This window comes from Erpetoichthys calabaricus, chromosome 3, assembly GCF_900747795.2.
Source record: "Erpetoichthys calabaricus chromosome 3, fErpCal1.3, whole genome shotgun sequence".
NCBI classification, from domain to species: Eukaryota; Metazoa; Chordata; class Cladistia; order Polypteriformes; family Polypteridae; genus Erpetoichthys; species Erpetoichthys calabaricus.
Window position 1 is genome coordinate 105,226,109 of NC_041396.2, and position 21,844 is coordinate 105,247,952.

The 21,844-nt window shown below is 36.5% G+C and overlaps 1 protein-coding gene across 1 annotated transcript in view; it reads right to left on the bottom strand.

Moving 5' to 3' along the window:
- Positions 1-21,844, bottom strand: part of crim1 (cysteine rich transmembrane BMP regulator 1 (chordin-like)) — a 907,432-nt gene that overhangs the window by 101,043 nt on the left and 784,545 nt on the right. The window contains exon 13 of the mRNA XM_051925587.1: positions 3,623-3,844. Coding sequence (XP_051781547.1) covers positions 3,623-3,844 — 222 coding nt within the window. The remainder of the gene's footprint in view (positions 1-3,622; positions 3,845-21,844) is intronic.

Consider the following 21,844-nt stretch of genomic DNA (forward strand, 5'->3'; position numbering starts at 1 on the left):
ACTATGGCGAAAGAGTAAAAAAAAAAACCTGCTGCCTCTCTGCACCTAACTACAAAGTTGTCTCCTTGTAGGGTGACTGCTCCACTTGTCTAGCATTCTGTTCTTCCTGCTTGCTTCTTCCACACTATATCTCCCCATATCTTTCTACTTCTCTCTTCTTTCTTTGGCCTTTCTTCCTCCTGCCAAGTGATCTATTGCCAACATCTTTCCTCCAGACTCTAAGCACTCTTGAACCACTTCTGGGGTTCAGAACTCGTGGGGTCATCTAAGTAGAGCTTGGTCAAACAGTCCTAGGTGTCCTGGCAGATCTATTAACAAACTCTTCCTTAAAGGGACAGGTCAATTTCAGAATACCCATGTAATGTATGGGAGGTCGTAGATAGTCTACTTGGCCTCTCTGCCTCTCCCAGTCAAATCAGGGGGATCCTATTAGATCCCACAGTTATAATTTGTGCCTCTGGAGTGATTAGCTTCTGGGTGCCTCCTCATTAAGGACATAGCATACACTATTAGTGATCTGCCTTGCATTTTGTCACAGCTGCTGTCATGCATGTCCCCTTGGATCCACCCTTTACAATATAAAGAGCCATAATCCTGCAGGCAAAGCTTCCATCAAAGAACCAAATGCAACTGGTCAGCAACTCAATAACTGCTGATAATCAATGAGAAGAGCTGTTGATTAATGACTAAATCCCCCTCTTATTCTTGGCAAGATTTATTAAAGATTTTCTATTTACCATCAGCCTTTTTGTGAATATTTTCCCAGGATGTGTATATTAAACTTTTCATGCATTGAGTCATTTTATTGAAGGATAAAATTTAAGATTACGTTTCTTTACAGTTATTTTCTATTTGTCTGGAGGAGCATGAGCCAGTTTTAACATTAGACTTTCTCTCACTTGAGAAATATTTAACAGAAAGTGATTCCCCTATCTTATCTCTATACTGTATATATAAAATCCAACGTATGTCTGTCTGTCCGCTTTTCACGAAAAAACTACTTATCGGATTCAGATTGGGTTTTTTTCTATAATTTGCTTGAACATTCCGGTTGATTTTGCGACCTCTCTCATCGCACTAAATATCATAGTTCGCTTGCAGTACCAATTTATTTGCATGAATCTGAGATAGACGATGGGGCCCTCCTCACTCACGCGCCAGCCTCAGGGCGTATCTTACATCCACTGAGCTAGCAAATGAGAGAGCTGCTTAATGGATTTAGATAGGGTTTTTTTCTAGAATTTGTTTGAACATTCCGGTTGTTTTTGCGACTTCTCTCATCGCACTAAGAATCATAGTTTGCTTGCAGGAGTGATATATTTGTGCTAATCTGAGACAGAGGCTGTGGGTCAAGGGGAGGGGGAAGCGTGACATCAGGAGTAGGGAGCCAGGCAGGGCCGCAGGGGATGGCTAGCTAAATATAAAACATGATATTACAAGAATGTTACTGCATTTGTACCCAATACTAAAGCTGCTGATTAAAATTCTTTAACTTGCTGGTGTCTGCTAAATGGGGTGCTGGTAAGATGAAAATGGGTAAGGAAGGAGAGACGCAGTTCTTAGTCCAGAAAACATGTGACACCAAGTCCATTAATGTATTGAATAAATAACTTTAAGGTATCATGCAAAAATACAGTATGCACGAAAGAATGATTTTAGCAGGCATTGCCAGCAGTAATGCTATTTCTGGAAGTGCCAGTCATAAACATGGCATCTAAATCAAATCCTGTTTAGCAGTTATCAATGGTCATTTCCTAAAATATGGCTGTGTGTCAAGGTGCAATGAAGAGATGAGTGGTAGCGCAGTAAAGAAAAGGCACAGTTTTTCCTCCATACTCAAAAAAAAAAAAACAAACACTGAGTGCTCTAGACGACTGACTGACAAAATATTAATATTTAATTTCTATTTTATAACATTTTCAAACCTGTGTAATCCAATAAAACATCTAATTTGGAATCGCTAATTAATCTAGATTGCACATCTTTGGTGATGTGGAAGGAAAACTGAAATGTCAGAGAGAGAGACCCATACAGATACAGGCAGGAGATGTAAACTGCTCAACAAAAATCAAGGAATCGAAACCAGGACTTTTGAACAAATAGACCGCTATTCTAGCCCCATTTTCATTTTGTATTACTTTTTTTCAGTTACAGGAAGTCTTATGTTATATGGTGCTATTGAGCAGCATATAATGCTTGTTAATGTTCTCTGTAAGTTCTCGTTTGGAGGTGACACTGCTGAAACACAACAATGATCGCCAAATTGGGTAGCAACGGGTATTTTAATGATGATGCTGCTTTGATGCATTTACCAACTCATCTTTAGATGTAGTTGAGTAGGTGGCATCAGTTATAGTTATTACCTCAAAAAAATTGATCAAATATTATGTTTTCTAAAAATGGGGGCAAGGGGGCTTTTAATTAAAGCAGAGTGTAACAGATGAATAAGTGATAGATCCCTTCCATTTTATTTGCTTTCAACATATTCCTACGGTACAAGCAGCATCAATGGTTTAATCTAAGGAAAGTGATCATTTGAGATAAATCACATAACTTCTTATATAGTGGATCATATTTATTCTTTTAAGATGGCTCATAATGTTACACTATTGCTTGTTATATTACATTTTCTTGATGCAAATTAAAAGTAATTGATAATCTTACAATTTAAAACAGTAGACACCAACATGAATAAATAGTGGTACAGTAGGCAAAAGCAAAATATGCAGAATCAATTAAATATGACAAATTACACAATCATGGCAAATGCACTAAATTTGCCTGAAAGTTCATTAGTATGGCTGGACTCTTTTTCGAAAATGCTTTAAGTCTAGGAGCACATGCTAATTACATGGTGGTGCGGCTGTATAGAATTTCATTGCCTCAAAACACACATTCATGCAGAGAGACAATGTTATCTTAACCTGCATTGCATCTGAACACAAGTCAGCCTGTTATCATGATTTTTCAGGATTGAATAAATATGATATCTTTAGGGTAAGGGTTGTTTGCTTTGCATTCGTCAGCAACTGAGATCAGATTTGTTCTCATAATTACTAAGCCTAGCCATAACAAACCCTCTTGATTTTAAAACATACTCACCAACACGTGTACACACATTCTATAAGGGGATTAGTGGTGAATCGCTGTAAATAAACTTTATACAGGAGAATTGTTTCATATACAATATCTTAACAGGTGAATCCTTTTTATTTCAGGATCGCCATAATGTATTCATTAATGTAATCTCAGTATTAGGAAGGGAATCTTTATTGTAAAAGAGTAATCATCACCTGATGTTATGCCTGTTACATAAAAAACATTTTAAGGATGCAGAATAAATTTGAAAACATAGTGTATTATGCCTTCAGATGAAATTCAACATATTAATAAACACTTTAATATTGTATTCAGGTGCATATTGAACATGCTTTATGATCATTTCATTATTGTGCACTTGAAGCTTTGCGTTTCTAGTGCTCACACTTCAGTTTGGTTTGGATTTCCTTTTTTCCAGATTTAATATATAATGAGTTGATAGTCACCAGAGGACATTAAGGTCTTCCACCTCACTACTACAGTATCAGTGGAAAATGAAACTAAATGTGTAACACAGACTTACCAAGGCAGTAAGGACAGCACTGTCCTTTTCTTAGAACAGGACGGGCACAGGCCACAGGTGGGCAAGATTCGGAGTAGCAGCTGATCACCCCATCCAAACAGATACAGCTTGTGCACACATTAGGCTTCCATGACTCTGCAGCTAAGAAGATGTCCCCTTCCTCATTCTTGCAGTAACCGGGCATACTCTTGTTGCTAGGCGACAAAGGCAGGAAGGGCTCATCTGAAACAAAGAGGTTTTCTGTGTATGAGATGTGATAAAAAAGAGGTTTGAAACTGCTGTCTTTGGGGACCACTAACAGCACAGTTTTGGTTTCAACTACAATCTAAATATTCATTGTAAAGTTTCAGTGCTTTTTTTTCCCATTGCTCACAAAACAAAGAAGTGCGTTCAGCTGTTCTGCATTACATTAAACAACTCAGATATCCCTGAAATATTTTTTTACATTAATAAATGCATACAAAGGAAATCTGTTATTCACCTAAGGTTATCTTTGGTTTTATTGCACCTAATGTTACATGTAGCTTTATATGTATTATTTATATTCACTTCAAATCTTTATGCATAGATACTCAATGAAGTGTGGTGTATTGATTTTACAGAAGTATTATGCTGCCCTGCAGTAAATCACTTGGACTAGAGCCTACAAGGTCATCAGCTTAATCCCCAACACTGACTCCCTAATAATTTATGCAGACAAACTAAGTTTAAAAAAAAATTAAGGAAAAAACAAGAGAAGGCTGATGAAAAAGGCAAGATAAAAATATATAGCTCATTTAACCTACAGTAACTTTGGTTTTAATATTTAATCATGATCTTTAGATAACCTTTGGAGTCATCTACACTTTTAATATATTTCTTTATGGTGTTATGAGGTATCCTTCCCAGAAACAGATTCTCAAATAGTTAACCTGCAGCCTTACGTATAACTAAACACATGCATACCAAGGTTTTGCATTTTAAAGTGGGAACTCAGGTCAACCATCCATTAATTTATAAAACTAAATGTTAATTCCATCTTTAGAGCCAATCACCTTCCTATAGCATGACTGCCAAGGCTATATGCTACAGTCTGTGTGTTTACATGCATTTTAATAACCCAACTTTTCACAGAAACCCAGTTCCTAAAATGCCATGAAAATCGGTATTGGAATAGGTGTAAACCTGACTCACTGTGAGTTAACATCACAATAAATAAGTTTATGGGGTAGACCAGGACATGTTGGAGGGATTGTATCTCTTGGCTGTCTTGAGAGCATCTGGGGAATGTCCAAGAAGTGCTAATGGAAATTGATAGGGATAGGGAAACCTGGTCAGCCCAGGTCCTACATGGACCTCGTCAGGAAAGCATACAGAAAACTATAATTATGTTGACAGAAAATCACAGTAACTGACACCTCATTTGTAAATGATATTAATTCTGCACTTTCTTCATAAAGATTTACATCACTTTACCTATATTTAGTGCCAGTAAGATTCTGCAGAATATTTTTTCTGCTGTATTTCAGTTCCAGTATGAGTGCACTTGTTTGAGTATATACAGTAAATAAGAAGTTAAGCTTGGAACTCTGGTTATGTATGCCCAGTTATTAACATTTAGAATATTGCCAGTTTATAAATTTAGTCATACAGCCAAGAGCAAAGAATCTCTTCTTGGCAAAACTGAAAGAAAACTTTACTTAATTATTTTTTTTTGCCGAGACTATAACCAGGATGAAAGTAATTACTTAGACAGTTTAACCACAGAAAACTGAAAATGAGTCTTTCTTTGGCTCTAGACATGCACAATGGTTAGATTACACAGTATTACACATTGACAAAAAGATTAAGCAGTTTGTTTAAGAAAAGACAGACATGTTATTTTCACAACAGGATGCATGCTTCCTTGTTGCTTTGGCTGTTTTCAGTTATATTTTGTAGTATGTGTTTTTAAAATCCTAATTAAAGATTTAAGAGCTGCTTCCTATGAGTATCAGAGATCTTGCCTTGCTACAGAAATAATGTCTGTAGGTTTTTTAATTGGTTGCGACTGTATAGTTGGTACCATGGGCAACAACCTGTCATAAACGGAGGGTCAGAAATTATAGGTTACAGTATACATTAGATAACAATCCAATAATAGAGACAACAACAATAATAACAATATTAATACTCAAACTGCTGGATGATAGGAGACATAGACACAGCAGAATAAAATGAAATAATGAACATTGAAGCATTTTTAAGCTTTGAATGAATTGCTAAAGTTTGATTTAATTCAAAGTATAAGCATCTCTCAAATGGGAATAAGTTAAAATTTGCATTAAATATCTGCAAATATTATCCTCCATTGTTCATCACCATGTATGACTTGATTGATTATGCTCTTCTCAATCGCTCCTGGCACAATAAAAAAAAGGTTTCTTGCTGATGCCATACATTGATTGCATACTCATATTGCATTCTTTGCTTACATTGGTGAGGATACAGTGAACAGGAATATGGGTAAATATTTGACCATAATCAACATACTTGAATTTACTTGAATTGTGTGATATTACGCTAGTCAGGGATTTAATATTAATTTATGTGATTACGTTTTATGGGGCTGTATGGTAAGATTGTGATCGTGCTGCCTCCATCAGTCATGAGCTAGCTGTTAGGCTAGTGTTTTGAACAGAGAGTTACTGTTTTTGAAATTCATTTATACTTCTAGTCAGTGGTAATTTTGTCTTACTTATGTGACACAGACATGAAACATAAAAGGCAAAAAAAAAATAGAGATAGCCTACCAATACAACCTATTTGTTATATGTTTTCTGAAATGTCATAACTCAAACATGTATTTTATTTTTCTGAGAGTCTTGCAGAGAGATACCTCAACATTCTAACCTCCAACCCATGGAGAAGAAGAAGGTCAGTAGGTTTCTCTGTACAGATTTGACAGTGATCTTTGAGCACTTACCATTGCAAGCTAATAAATTTGAAGATTTAATGTACTGTAATCATTTTGAAGTCAGCATGACAGCACTTGCTTCGTATTCATGTATAATGGGAAGCAGGCAGAATATGGGAAATGTATGGCAGCACACATCCTGATTGGGATGCCATATTCCCCCAGTCCACTGCGAGGTAGCAGTAGCATTATTCTGCTACAGTACTTCAGGTTCCCATAGAGGCTGCTGGGAAATGTAGTGTTTCCCAGAGTCTCTATGGAAACATAGGTTAACTGGAAGTGCTTCTTACCAGATTGGAGTGACTGTGGAAGTACTCATAAGATTAGCCTCTCAAGAGGAGGAGAAGGAGGACAACAGTTACTAACAAGGAGGAAGACTGGTAGTTAATAGGAAGGAAAATAATACAGTAGTATATGTTGTTAGACAGTTTTTGGAAAGTGTAGGTAGCCCCAAAGAGCATAGTCTTTGTTGTTTATTTTCTTCTTTTCTATATTATATTTACTTTATTCATTATATCCTTCCTCCCTTGTGTGCTTATTTTTGTAAATAAAATAAGCTTTCTCAGGGGTTGGCTCTAGAGTACCCTCAGCTGGTCACATAATGGTTGTCTATTAGGTTGCAGCTGTTTTGTGAATTAATTTTGATTAATTTTCCAAATTCAGGATAGATACCAGCAGACAGTAATATTGGATTTGAATTGCTTGCAAAATTAATTTGAACAGTAAAAAAATGGATATAAGCCAAAAATTGTAATTAGGTCAATTTCTAATCTAGTCAGAATGTAGCCTTAGTAACCTGTGACAACATGTCAAGCTGAGAAGTATTGAACAATTGAGTAGGCATTGTCCATACAACTTCAGGATTGGGAGTGCAGTTGCAACTAAGCCTCTCATGGATGACACCTATCGTTAATACAGATTCTTATTTCAAAGTAAGCTTTTCTTCTACACATGCACAACATGCATGTTAGTTCAACTGACAACCACAAATTTGTTTGCTACGAGTTGAACAAATTGGTGTTTGCAAGTGAGGATTACTTACAGTGAATTGGTGTCCAGCCCAAATTTGATATCTACATTGTGTATGGTCCTTTTGGGATCAAATATTAGCGCTGGGATTTTCTCTGGCCTTGGCCATCTCAAATTGCCAGACACCATCCATCCTTGCACTCCTTTAAGTTAATGTACACATAATACTTATTGATTTGCAACTAAAGTGGTATAGTATGCTGGCTAAAATAAAAGCACAGGCTTCACAGATGCTGCACTGCTTCCTGACTCTCTCTGATACTCCAGCAGCTGCACTGTTATCCTCCCTCTCATCAAGTATGCTCTGCTGTTTAGCAGATGGTGCACTTGGCTGAACCTTGACAAAAAAATGTGAAATTCGTGAGGGTCTAACACATGTAAAAAGTTAGGTTTTTGCACTAACTAAGCTTCTGTTCACTGCTTTCTAGCTAAAGTTACCTCCAATCCAAATGTGTTCAAAAGTTGGCATCTTTGTAAAATAAAGCATGAAATAGTTTAGCTCTTTGTCTATATTAAACTAAAGAAACTGAAATAAACAAGAGACTTTTAACTATGATATCATCCTCTTTAACACCAGATATTAACATCCTAAACTTTAAACTTAACCTTCTCCACAGCGGTCACTGCTTAGTAAATCATTTAAGTCAGTCATCTCAGTCAGTCATCTTCCGCCCTCCTAAATCCTAACACTGGGGTCTGCTGGAGCCAATCTCAGCCAACACAGGGCGCAAGGCAGGAACAAATCCCTGGGAAGGGTGTCATTTAAGTCCTCTATTAATTTGAAGTTTCATGCCATCATAAGTTGTCACAGTGAAGAAGCTACTGAGTCGACCACTTCTAAGCTATAACTGTGCTGCAGTTCCTTGCTCATAAATCGCTCATTTTCTTTCAATTGCATACTCATATAGGAGTGATTTAAATTGTTTTTCTTACTTTTCAGCAACACTTTCTTTCCATATTTTTGTGGAAATTTTCTTCATCTCTGTTCTCAACTGTGTTCACAGTTCCCTCTTCGTGGTCCAGTTAGGCAGTTAGAAGGATATGATTGGAGAGGTGAACTGAGAGCATAGTGTGGGCCACTCATGTTACATCTGTCACTTTCTCTCTCTCAGTGCAGTCATTGTCACAGTTTAAGCCTGACAGCATGTACCACAAAAAGAGTCGCCCAACGACAAATTGTCAAGATAATTCCAATGGCTAGTTTATCCCTACTGCTGGCATCAGGCTCCTTCCTGTATTCCTGATTTGCATTCTCAGTCTAGACAGGCTTTCATTACCTAAAATCCAAACAAGGGCAACCTAAACTCACCCTGAATTAAAAATGGAGGTGAACATTTAAGGATTATGTACTTTGTTGTTATTGATTGTACTTGTATATTTGGGTCGCAAAGGCAGAAACCAATCCATTCCATTACAGGGCCAGTGACCTTGGACGGAATTAATCAAGTATGAGGATATTATTTGCAAATATGTCGAAGCATTCTATGTCTGTTTTCAGTATACAACACTCAAAAAGGCTAAACTGAACTGAACTGATACCGTATTGAGTAGCTGTAGTGATTAGTGGTTCTATCTGGCAGCTTCAGGAGACTTGCTTTGAATGCATTGCAGTCAGTGGTTGTTTTTGCAATGCTATTGTCTGTGAACATATTGGGAGATAGTATGATGGCCGTGTGTTGCTATGGTGTGAACATGGCTACTTTTTATGGCAGGAGGTACATTGTTTGGTTGCTAGGGTCAGAGTTAGAAAAGTGTATGGCAGTGGATGCATTGCTCTTATGATAAGGGTTACCAAAGTAATGTTGTGAAATGTCCCTGAGGTTTGAAAAGGTGAACATAGTAATTACTTGTGTACTGGGGCAAGGTATGATATGTTACTGATGTGATGGCTAAAGGTACAATACTGTACATGGTTATGTTTTGTTACCTAAATGTTGTGTGGATGCAACTCATATCACTACAGTTTAGTTTTTTATATGTCCTCACCAGCTTTCTATGAGAAAGTACAGGTTCTCTCTGTAGTGTATTGCTGAATATAATTAACTGTGCCCCATTAGTCTTCTACCTTTGAAATATAGATTATAGAAAGGGCACATATCTGCATCCTTTCAGATGCATATGAAGGGGTGTAGGATGATATCAGTGGCAAAGGGATGACTAGTCTTTGGATTTTGGACGGTGTTATGGGTGTCTCTCCTTGAAGTGCCCTCTGGGACTTGTATCGGACACTGCCTGTCCATTTCTTTTAGAGTCCCTCACATGTTGTTGATAGTTTAAATGAGCCAAGAAGAGAAAGGATAGCTTTTTTAAAGCATGATGGCTGAAGATTAAAAAGGTGTGCATCACTGCACATATTTAGAAAGCAGGGCACAAGAGTCAGGGGGTGTTCCTCAGCTGGTGAGCACCCATATAGTTAGCTCAATTGTTTAAAGGGATGCGGTACATGTGACAGAATGGGTGATCAGATCCCTCATCAGCTGATAGCAAGAGGAGCTTACAAAAGCCAGTGAGAATTTGTAAGGGGGGTCAGAATCTGATGTTGTTCAAGTAGTTGCTTATGGATGTAAGCATGTCTTGCTGTAGGAGATGGGCTAGAATTCTATTGAAACAGAAAGCTTAGTGACCGTCTGAGCTTTAGTGAGAGGGATGGCAAAACAAAATTAAATTCTTAACTAAGAATGGTTATTGGGACAGAATGTGCCCAGAAATGAAGAAGATGTGTGTATGTGCAATTGTCATAATTTTTTTTTAGATATCTACTATGCCTTTTTATAGCATCTTTTAACAACCTATTTATTTTTTTCACATTTTTGAAAGGGCACGGTTGGAACTGTTTTTTTTTATCTGTGTATTGAAGTATTTGTTGCACAATAAATTGCAAGTTTTTTTTTAAAATTGCACCTCTGTGTTCCTCTATCAAGTTAAAGACCTGAGGGTCTGATGTTCATGTGCACACATATGGAGCATCAATAGGCTCTGATAAGGTAACCCTGCTGGCATAACTACCTAAGGGGAATGCGGTTGCTGATGCCTTCTTCTCACTTATCTGTAGACTAGAGGATGTGCTCCAGGATGAACTCCAACACCACTTTTGGTTTTGCCCCAGAAGTCCTATCCCTTCTGCTGTGCGGGATATTTAAGAAACAATGGTACCAAATGTCAGTCTTCAATAAGGAACCTGGATCCAAAGAGGATGGAGATCCACAGAGGAGAGCAATTCTATCGCAAGACACAATTATTTAGCAGTTCACGGAAAAGAATACAAAAGACACAAGACATCCACAATATTGTGGATCCTTTCTTTTTGTTACATTAGAAGGTGCACCCTGCCTGTCCCAAACCCTTTATCATGTCTCCGTTTGTTTCATCCCTTACACAAACAAACAAAAACGCATAAAACAAACAATAGTTTGTGTTGCAGAATACTAACAAATGGTATACAAAATACACATCTGTGGAGAAGAAAGGCAGCCAACATTTTAAGAAAAACCCTGTTACATTGAAATAAATATAATGACCACAACACAACAGTTGTTTTGGTTTACTTTTTTCTTCAATGTGCTTAGTCCTGCTCTCTTCGTATAGTGTCTGCTCCAGCATTATATACTTGATGAGATAAATAAATGTAACAGAAATTATCTGTTTTTCCCTCAAACGGACTTCTTTCATCTGACTGTAAGTGACTGACATTGCAAAGAATTGAAGTTCTTCATTTTATTTTTAGATGTTGTAGTCCTTTTTACAAGAAGTGGGTAAGAGACATTTTACTGCTTATTAGCTGAAATCTTGTCTTTCCAGGAACTGAAACCCAAGAGAACCTTTACTGGATATGGAGCTACAAACCAGTCAGTATCTATATGGTGTGTTCATAATCTGTGTGGATTTTTCTCCTGGCACTCCAGTTTTCTTCTATATCCTGAAGTTGATGTGTTAAGCTGACTGATGAATCTAAATTGGCTGTATATGAGTGAATTTGAGTGTGCCTTACACTGAATTGGCATCTCCTCTGGAGATGTTTCCTATCTTGGGGCTAATTCAGCCAGAATAGGCTCCAGGTCTACGTGAACATGAACAGGAATAAATAGGTTTAATAAATTGACAGACAGATGACTTATACTGAATGCACTGAATGTTAACTTTGAAGTAACAGTTACTGTATTGCTAATATAATTCAAGTCACTTACTGAGTATCTTGGGTTGCTATCCAGGCACTTTATAGCTGGACTAATATGAGCCTTGCCACAAAAAGAAATAAAGCCATCCATAGTTGTATTTCAAATAAAAGCAAATTAAAGTAAACAACATGTCGAAAAAAAAATAATAATTACTTGCTCAGAGTCCTGGAAAAAGAAAAAACTGCCACAATGTCCAGCATAACAATAGTGAAGAAAAGGGCATGTTAATAGTTTTTTTTTTTTTGTTGTCAGTTACATGATAAAATAAAATCTCCCCTCAGTGGTAAAATGACTGATTGTTCTTTTTAAATTCCCTATAAAAATTGTAAATATTAAAATAATGTATTTTTAACAAAGCGTTATTAATCGATCATGTCTTAACTATCATTTTTACACCTATATGATTACCTGAATAATCACTCCTTTAAAAGAAGACTACTCTTGCCACAAAAAGAAAATACTCACAGAGCGCATCACATATAAAAAGGATGGTTTGTTCACAAATGCAGAAGAAAAAAAAGCTAAAAATCCACACATCGTTGCAAAATGATGCAAACACAGCGAAAGCTAGGAACAGTAAAAGATAGTGTTGAGGGGTACCCATCTGCTCACTCTAGAAAGCTTGAAGTGTACTTAGCGTGCATACTGTGAATCAGCTTCGCCTGTCATGAGAAGGTGAAAGCCACTCCATGAGGTGCCAGTTTGCTACTCTCCCTGCTGTGTCAGGTGGTGTTTGACATTTTTCTTTTATCAACTGGTTGAACTCTGTAGACAAAGAAGTCACCTCTGAAGGAAGCACCCAGCTGCTTCAGTGACAAGGGCACAAAAGTTACATTTTGCATTTTACATTAAGTGTTTTTCAAATCTCAGCACAAGCCAGGCACAATTTAGCTGACAGTGTTAACATGTAGACTAAACAACAAGCCTTCACTACCATTAGCATTAGGGCATACTGTAACCTGAGATGTTCAAACAAGGACAGAAATGTACTTCATTCATCCCTGGCTATTGCAGACTTGACTGGAAGATATTCTAATTATTGAAAAAAAGAAATGTTATTTGTGACTTCTATTTTTAATTTGGTTTTGCAAGTGCAGAATGGGATTGTAATTGAAATGGGATACTACAAATAAGAAAAGAAACAGAATGATATTTAGCTTGTTAGGAAGACTTTTGAAGCAGGTTAGACAATAATTACATATAGTTTTTATTATGTGGGAAGTTTGAGTAACTTGGGCTATCTGTATGTATTGTATATATTCTGCACAGTCTCTACTAGTACAAAAGTCTGACCACTTAGTGTGCTTTTCTCTCCTTTATCCTATACCCTAAATCATCTATATATAAAATAGAATGTCTGTCTGTATGTTTCTTATACAATTCTACACCCTTTGACTGATAATGGACCAACTTTTACATAGTTGCTCTATAGGACCATACAGGCAAGACAGATGTTGGGGAATGCAGTGTTTTTATTTTTTGCCTCTGTGCTAAAGTTTGCACATCAGTACCACCTGCTATGTTAGACTGAGTATTATCATCCTACACTCTTTGATATATCTGGACCAAATTAACATTACTTACCCGGGTACTGCCACGTGGTGCTTCTATCTACTGTAATTTAAAAATTAGTATTGTGTGCTTTTGCAGGGGGGTATTGGGTGAGGCTTGATCATGAGTGGAAGTGACGCACAATACAAGGGAGAATCAAAGGGTTGTTGTTTAACTCCTGCATTGTCAGCTTTTATTCATAATTTAAGCACTATGACCTGTCCACCTTGACATAAGAGGATAAATCAGACAAGCATACAGGATTACAACCTAGCAAGGACTTACTGCAATTCTGGATTCCAAATGGACCCGAAAAGAAAAAATTCTCGAAAAGCAGGGTACTGCTTCTATCTACTGTAATATAGAAAGGTGTATCTTGCGCTTTTGCAATGAGGTGTTGGGTGAGGCTTGATTCAGAGTGGAAGTGCAGTGCAACACAAAGAAGAATCTAAGAGCTGTGGTTCAACTCCTGCTGAGTTGGCTTTTCTTCATACTCTAAGCACTACAAACCAGTGCTGGTCAAAGCATATATGGAGCCCTAAGTCAGGAGGCGCCATGGGGGGGTTTTCCCCTCGGTGTCCATAGTGCAGGTGGGTTGAGAACATGCACGCACTTGCATTATATACCAGATGCCCCTTGGTACCAATAGCACAAAATCTGCATTATTAGACTTCAGTGTCCGGAACACGTTGCATTCAGTTACCATAACGCAGAGAGCACCACTTAACTTTCATAAATGGTACTCTTCAGTTGTCCTTTCAATTCTACTATGAACTCTCCACCTTGAACTAAGAGGACAAGTCAGGCATAACAGTGTTTGTAGTGTCACACATGTGCGATTGGGAGGCAGCTAAAGGGCCCGAATAATGGTAATTTCACACCAGACCAGGGGGCAGCGAGGTACACTGACTTTCTTTCTCAATCCCTTGCAGACCATCCACAGGAAATCTCTCATGGTTCCGGTGCCTCTGATGACGTCACTTCCATTCCTGGTCCTCTAGTGACGTTACTTCCAGTTCTGGCCCCTCTGATATTGTCACTTCTGGTTCTGGGCCCTCTAATGACATCACTTCTAGTTTCAAGCCCTTTGATGATGTCAATTCCTGTCTTGGCAAATAAAGCCGCCATCTTTGACAACCTGCCTCAGTTCTGTTTTGGACTTGAACCTGTGAAGAACTCCTAAGAATTATCCATTTGCAGCCAGGGAGTATTATACGGGTGGCTGCCCCAAACCTTTCTTGATGTCTTTGGCTCATTCTTGTAATAGCAGTTACAATCCAGCAAGCAGTTACCCCAATTCTAGAATCCAATCAGACCAAAAAGGAACAAAGTCTCAACTCATGAGAGCAGACAATTTGATTGAGAGGCAGCGTGGATGACAGATGGGAAAGCTAGCAATAACAAAAGGGTCACCATTTGAAAAACACATCAAACTTTGCTTTCCTTCCTTTCCTCAGTCTACCAATGTAACCAAATAATGACAGGTACTTCAGCTAGTCTCATTTAAATGTGGCAAATGTTTGGATTTCCGTTCTTGTTTTCTTTAAGAACAATAATTTCAGCCATCTCTTCATTTCCAGAAACTTCTATTATAGGGCCTTAGCGACCCAGTAGCATAGGGTGCAAACCTGGATGGGACATTAGAGCATTGCAAAGCACACTTATGCAAACACACACATACACCCACACTTACTTACAGCAGATAAATTTATCAAGAAAGATAACAGGCTTGTCTAGAGGCAGAGAACATAGAACTACATGGAGGAAACCCTTTCAAACACTGGGAAAATTTGCAAGCACTACACAGACATTAGTCAGCCTAGGAGAAGATTAAAAGTCTCCAGAAATATAGGTAGTGCTACTGAACACAGTGCCTTTGTATCATCCTAAAGCCAAATTTAAAAGCACTTTTCATACAGGACCTGGTTATGGCTGTGCTAATAGTCGATGGTTTTTATGAGGAACACTTACTGTGATTATTTACATAATATGACATAATGAAAAATTTCAAAAGAGAACATTTTTAGATTATTTCATCTCTGAGGATTTATATCCATGGTTTTTGAAATTTAGAGAGTTTCTCCAGATAGGCTATGAATTTTTAGCATATACTTTTGATAATCAAAATAATAATGTCCAAATCAGCAAGGTGCAAAATCTAATAATCCTCCAGTCCATTAACCAGAACAGTCTGTCGTATTTCTACAACAAATGATCTCACTTTTGTCATTTGATCTCTGATAGTAGCTAGTTTTCAGTTACAGTTTTTGTTTAAGATTGAGCTGCAGAATCTAGATTTAACAGTTATTACCTCTCGATAGGAGTCTGGATGTCCAATCTTTCATTAGTTACAGGTGTCAAAATTTAAAAAAACGGCATTTAAAAATCAAAAAGCTCAGAAGAATTAAAGTCTATGGATAACGTTGCTAGAGATGCCTGGTAGGCAACAACTCATTGACTTTCTCTGTGGGTCTTCATATAATGAGAGCCCAAGAATTACAATTAAAGTGCAGTTTTCTTAAGGCTGTACAGGAAGACTGCTTCAAGAAATGATTGCTTATTTGTACTTTTTACCCTAACCAAAGTATGTTAATTTAATGTAGCATATTATAGCACCATAAAGAAATGAAATTGAAGTTAGCACAGTTCCTGAAAATGTATCCATTATTATTTGAAATCCACTTCTTAGCCCATGAATCATTCTGTTCTTTCAATTGTCAATATTCTAAGGTTATTGTGTACTTTGGGTTTCAGTACTATTTGTCAGTCTATTTTTTCTTTACCCATATAGCTCTGAAGTCCTCTTAAGTCTGCCTTCTAATTATTCGAAAGCCTTGATACAATGAACTCTGTGAATGGTTTGACGTTAAATAATAAGATTTAAATTCCGAATGAAGTCTTAGCTCTTCCCCATTGTTTTCAAAGCCTAACATTCCCATTGTTAATGTGCAGCATTCAGTGGTATTCCCACGCATATCTGACCTTGACCACTCAGAGCACTGTTCTGTTGATATTAGTATATAACCTGTGTTTTATTTTTTTCAATATATTTCCTACAAACAGATTGCTTTCTGTTGAGCTTTCATTTAACTAATTGACATATGATGATACTGTTTTTGGATAATTTATTAACATAATCACCAATTATCAAATTTTATAATTAAATCATTGGCAGCTTTTTCTAATGTACTGTTTTATAGCAGTATATTTGTTAACACTTTTCATATAAGCAACACAGCAACTGCAATGTGTGGAATCTTCTGACCTACACTGTATTTACAATAAAGAGTTTTCATCCCCTGTAGACCCTAATCCCTTAAAGACTTCTAATCAAAAAGTGTCATGCCTGTTTATGTACATTGTTACACTGGCAGGTTCATGAAAAGCAGTGCCAATTATTCATTCTTTTCCAAGTGTGTGCATGGTAAAGTTTTCCTGTGTAATATAACTATATCATTTCACTGTGTGAACCCAGCATCAAAAAGCTAATTGTGCACCATCCCATCTTTCTGTTGTAGCAGGAGCTGGTGGTGACTCATTATTGAGCCAATACAATACATGGCAAGCTAACTACAGTATGAGGTATAACTGCAGCCGATTATACTTTTGTATAAGATGCTGAAAAATAACAGGGCTCCCCAGCATGCTGTGGTCATTTTTGAAAATATTTCACCAGCTTGTGACAACAAAAAAAGGATCTCTCAGGGCGAGTCTAATGAAAAACAATTGAAAATTTCCCCTTGGGATTAATAAAGTATCTATCTATCTATCTATCTATCTATCTATCTATCTATCTATCTATCTATCTATCTATCTATCTATCTATCTATCTATCTATCTATCTATCTATCTATCTATCTATCTATCTATCTATCTATCTAATCACCTTCTCCTTAAATAAAAAGTAGGGGAAATATAACAGAAGAGCAATCATAATTTTGTAATCTCCTATTTTTGTTTTTATTTAAAATCTGAAAGTGTAAAGGCAGTAGATCACTTTTATTATTATAAACCACCTCAAACTACAACTCCAAATTTGAAAAAGGTGGGACAGTATGGAAGCAGCCCAAAAAAAAAATGCAGTGATTGTTAAAATTACTTTGACTTTTATATCATTGCAGACAGTATGAACCCAAGATATTTCATGTTTTGTCTGGTCAACTTCAATTCATTTGTTAATATACATCCATTCCTGCATTTCAGGACTGCAACACATTCTAAAAAAACTTGGGACGGTAAAGCATTCACCAATTTGTACTGTTGCCATTCCTTCTCACAACACTTAAAAAAATTTTTGGCACTGAGGATACCAAGTGACAAAGTGTTTCAGGTGTTATTTTGTCCCATTCTTCCTGTAGACATGTCTTAAGGTGGACAACAATATGGGGTAATTGTTGTCACATTGTTCCTTCCAAAATTATCAGGACTGCAGGCAGGCCAGTCCAGTACTTGTACCCTCTTTGTCCGTAGCCATGCTTTTGAAATGTGTGTAGAATGTGGTTTTGAATTGTCTTGTTAAAAAATGCATGTACCTGGAAAAGATGTCTTCTTGAATGCAGCATATGTTGCTCTAAAATCTCAATGTACTTTTCTGCATTAAGGCAGCCATCACAGAAGAATAAATTACCTTAGCCAAGGACACTGACTCAACTCCATACCATGACAGACCCTGGATTTTGGACTTGTTGCTGATTATAGTCTTGATGGTTCTTTTCGTCTTTGGTTCAGAGCACATGGTATCCGTTTCTTCCAAAAAAGATCTGGAATACTGATTCGACTGACAACAACACACATTTCGACTGTGTGATGGTCCATCCCAGATGCCTCCAAGCCCACAGAAGTCAACGCTGCTTCTGGACATGATTAACATAATGCTTCTTTTACGTATAATACAGTTTTAAGTTGCATTTGTGAATGCAGCTCCGTATTGTAATGTTTGACAAAGGCTTGCCAAAGTAATCCCTTGGCCAAGTGGTTATATCAGCTATTGATGAGCGACGGTTCTTGATATAGTGCCACCTGAGGGATCAGAGATCACAGGTGTTCAGCTTAAGCTTGTGTCAATGCCCTTTACCTACTGAAACTTCTCCAGATACCTTGAATTGTGTGATGATATAATGCACTGTAGAGGGAGAAATATGTAAATCCTTTCCAATCTTTCTTTAAGGAACATTGTTTTTAAACATCTTAATAATGTTCTCAAGGATTTGTTGAAGAAGTGGAGAACCTCTGCCCATTTTTGCTCCTCAGAAACTCAGCCTTTTGTGGATACTGCTTTTGTACCAAATTATGATTACAATCACCTGTTGACTTGACCAGTTTGAAATCATATCGTTATTTAACTATTTTACGTCATTACTCCCCCCAATTTGCCCCCATCCCAACTTTTTTTGGAATGTGTTGCAGGCCTGAAATGTAGGAATGGTTGTATATTAATTTTTTTTTTTTTGCATTTTCCATACCATCCCAACTTTGTCTAATTTGTGGTTGTAACTTAAGCTCAAAACTCCGATTATATCATACACAGAACAAGACTCTGAAATTAAAACAATTTAAACGTCTTTGTTTTAACTAAACACTTAAACTTGTATATAAGCTCTTTATAAATTTATTTTCAAAGACCATTCCACATTTACCAGTATGAATGTCACGGTAAAATACAACCTAAGACTAGATCATCCGTTTCTATACATCCATTACAACTGCTGAACAAGCTCTATCGCTTTGCTTTCTACCATCCATCCATCTGCTTTTTCCATTACATACCTTTAAAGGCTATATTGCCAACTACAGGGCATGGTCTCTAAACACAATATTAGCGAAATGGCTGAAAATAAAAGCTTACATCTCTAAACCATTACCATATTTCCCCTAAATCCAAACACCAATGTCACAGGCAATACAAAACAATGCAAAGTTTAGATCATACAGAAAGATTTTGTTTATTGTGTACTTTTACTTTTCATCCTGTGATCGTTCCTCCCCAATATAGAATGATAAAACATAAACAATGACTGGAAAAAAAAAAACTGATCCTGAAAATAGATGTATATACATAAATTTATCAATGACCATTTTTAACTTGAAATTTATGCTAATTTGTTGCAATCCCAAAACATGTGGCCCAGTGAGGCTGGAGCTCGATTGCAATACTTGCAGTTTGGATTTTGCCCTGATATATTTTGGACAATTTTAAATAAAATAGATATGACTGATGAAAGATTTTAAGTTGAACGATTGAAGACTCTTCACATATTGAGTTAGAGTGTGTTCTATGCATAGCTGTCTTCCATTCCTTTTCTGAGATGTTAATTGAAAGGTCCTTTTCCCATTGCACCCTAAAACTGTTGAGGGGAAGATTCTTTGAGAAGTTTTTATATATTGTTGAGCTGCTGATCAGTATTTCCTCTGGAACAGAAATGGGCAAGAGGTGTAGAAAACTGGGTAGATTTCTTTTAACACAATCTGTAATTTGAAAAAACTGGAAAAATTGCATTGCTGAGAAGTTAAATTTGAAGTGTAGCTGTTCATAAGATGCAAAAACGTTATCTATATACATTTCTCCTGAACATCATCAAACACTTTCCAAAGACTAAATACTGTGTAGGTTTGAAAGCGATGAAAAAGATGATTATCATGTACAGGAGCAACACATGCTTCTCTGCCTTACAGTGTGTTCTGTATTGGTTACATATTCTGAGTAATTGATGGATGACATGATTACTGGTATATTGACGAAAGTTAGTATTTTCTGGGGCACAAAACAGGGGATATAAAGAAGTAGAGCAAGATTTAATTTCCATTGCTGACCAGGTTGATGTAAATTCATTAGTTTTTGCTCATTTCGAGGTCTTTATAGCTTGTATATTTGCCACACAGTAATGAAATTGAAAGTTAGGTAGTATCATACCACCTTCTGCTATAGGTCATTGTAGAATCGCCTTTTGAATGCATGTCGAATTTCAGGTAAATTAGGTTCTATCTGGGTCTAGTGTTTTAAAGAACAATTTTTTAATGTATAAGGGGATGCTCTGAAATAGAAATAGAAGCTTGGGAAAGAAGTTCATTTTAACATTATGAATTATCTCTCTGCTAACGTGAGATCATCTGATAAAGTCTTTTTTTGATTTTTTCCATGCTGTTACTAAAATTGTTTTGAAAAATTGTTTAAATTGAAACTGTTTAAATAAAATAAATAGGTAGATGCCAAATCTAATATAATGTCGTACAGTTTATTGAAAAAGTACACTTTTATTCAAATTAATTTTAATTTCAAAAGCCACTTTGGATTTTGGGTCGCATTGTGAATGACCAATCACACTCCTGCAAGCACAGTTGCATTACATTTGAAGAGTAAACATACCCACTTGTAAGAATCTATATACTGACAAGAGAAACTCATTAATGAGATAACAGTCAGCTATTGCACTTGGATCATCTTCTCATATCAGTAATGCTGGCAAACATAAACTTGTTTTATTTTCTCTAGTCACTTTGAATCATGTCATCTTTTTATTTTTAAGCTGGTAAATTATTAATTGAATTCTTAATTTTTTGAAAATTTTAATATGTTAAAATTAATTTTTTTTTGCATTTATATTACTACAAGACAGTTTGTCAGTATGTTTTCTTTTCCAAAAATATTTTAAAAAATCTAATTAATTCACAAAGGCTAACAATTCACAGCAAAATCCTCTTATAAAAGGGTTTCAATATAAGCAGACATTCACAATTTACATTTGTTCTATCAGTCCATTGTTTGACCCTCTGTTATCCTGGTCTGTTTTCTTGAGAGAAGCAGGTTACCCCTACTACCTACGTAGTAATAGGGAATGGAAAACCAACTCATTCCAAATTATTCCTGTGACAATATCTGCACTTACTTTTATTTCAGATTGAATCATAGCATGCTTTTGGTTTGTGGGAGAAAGCCACAGTGCCTTAAGAAAACTCAAAAGGATTCAGGATGAAGAATCACATTCCACACACAAAGCACTCCTGCTGGGAATCAAGCTGGAATCTAGGTGCATGACACATGCTTAATTACATGGTAAAGTATAATTATGCCATTTTACATTTTTTCATAATGCCTTTTTACTAAGGAATTGTAACTTCTGCACAGTTAAATAATTAACACAATGCTGTTATTTTTATAATCACAGAGGTGGCTTTGCCATTTTTTGAAATGCCATTTCCCTTTCCAACATATGGGAGTAAAGAAATAACCAGACTATTAGTAGTTGCTGAAAAATAAAAGTTGGTTTATTGTGTAACTGTGTTCAGTTTACTTGCTATTTAATCCAAAATGGTCAATAAACTATGCCACCTTTCACAAAGAATTTTAGTTGTAAAGAAAAAATATACAGTATATAGCATAACATATTTAATATTGGACAGTTTAAATCTATTTTGGAACTAAAAAGTTACAAGCAACTTTGACAGTGTGCCATTACCGAATAAAACAGTCATCATACTCTGATTTGACACTTATAAAGTTACTGCTCAAAACTTACCATAATTTCCTTCTTGTCC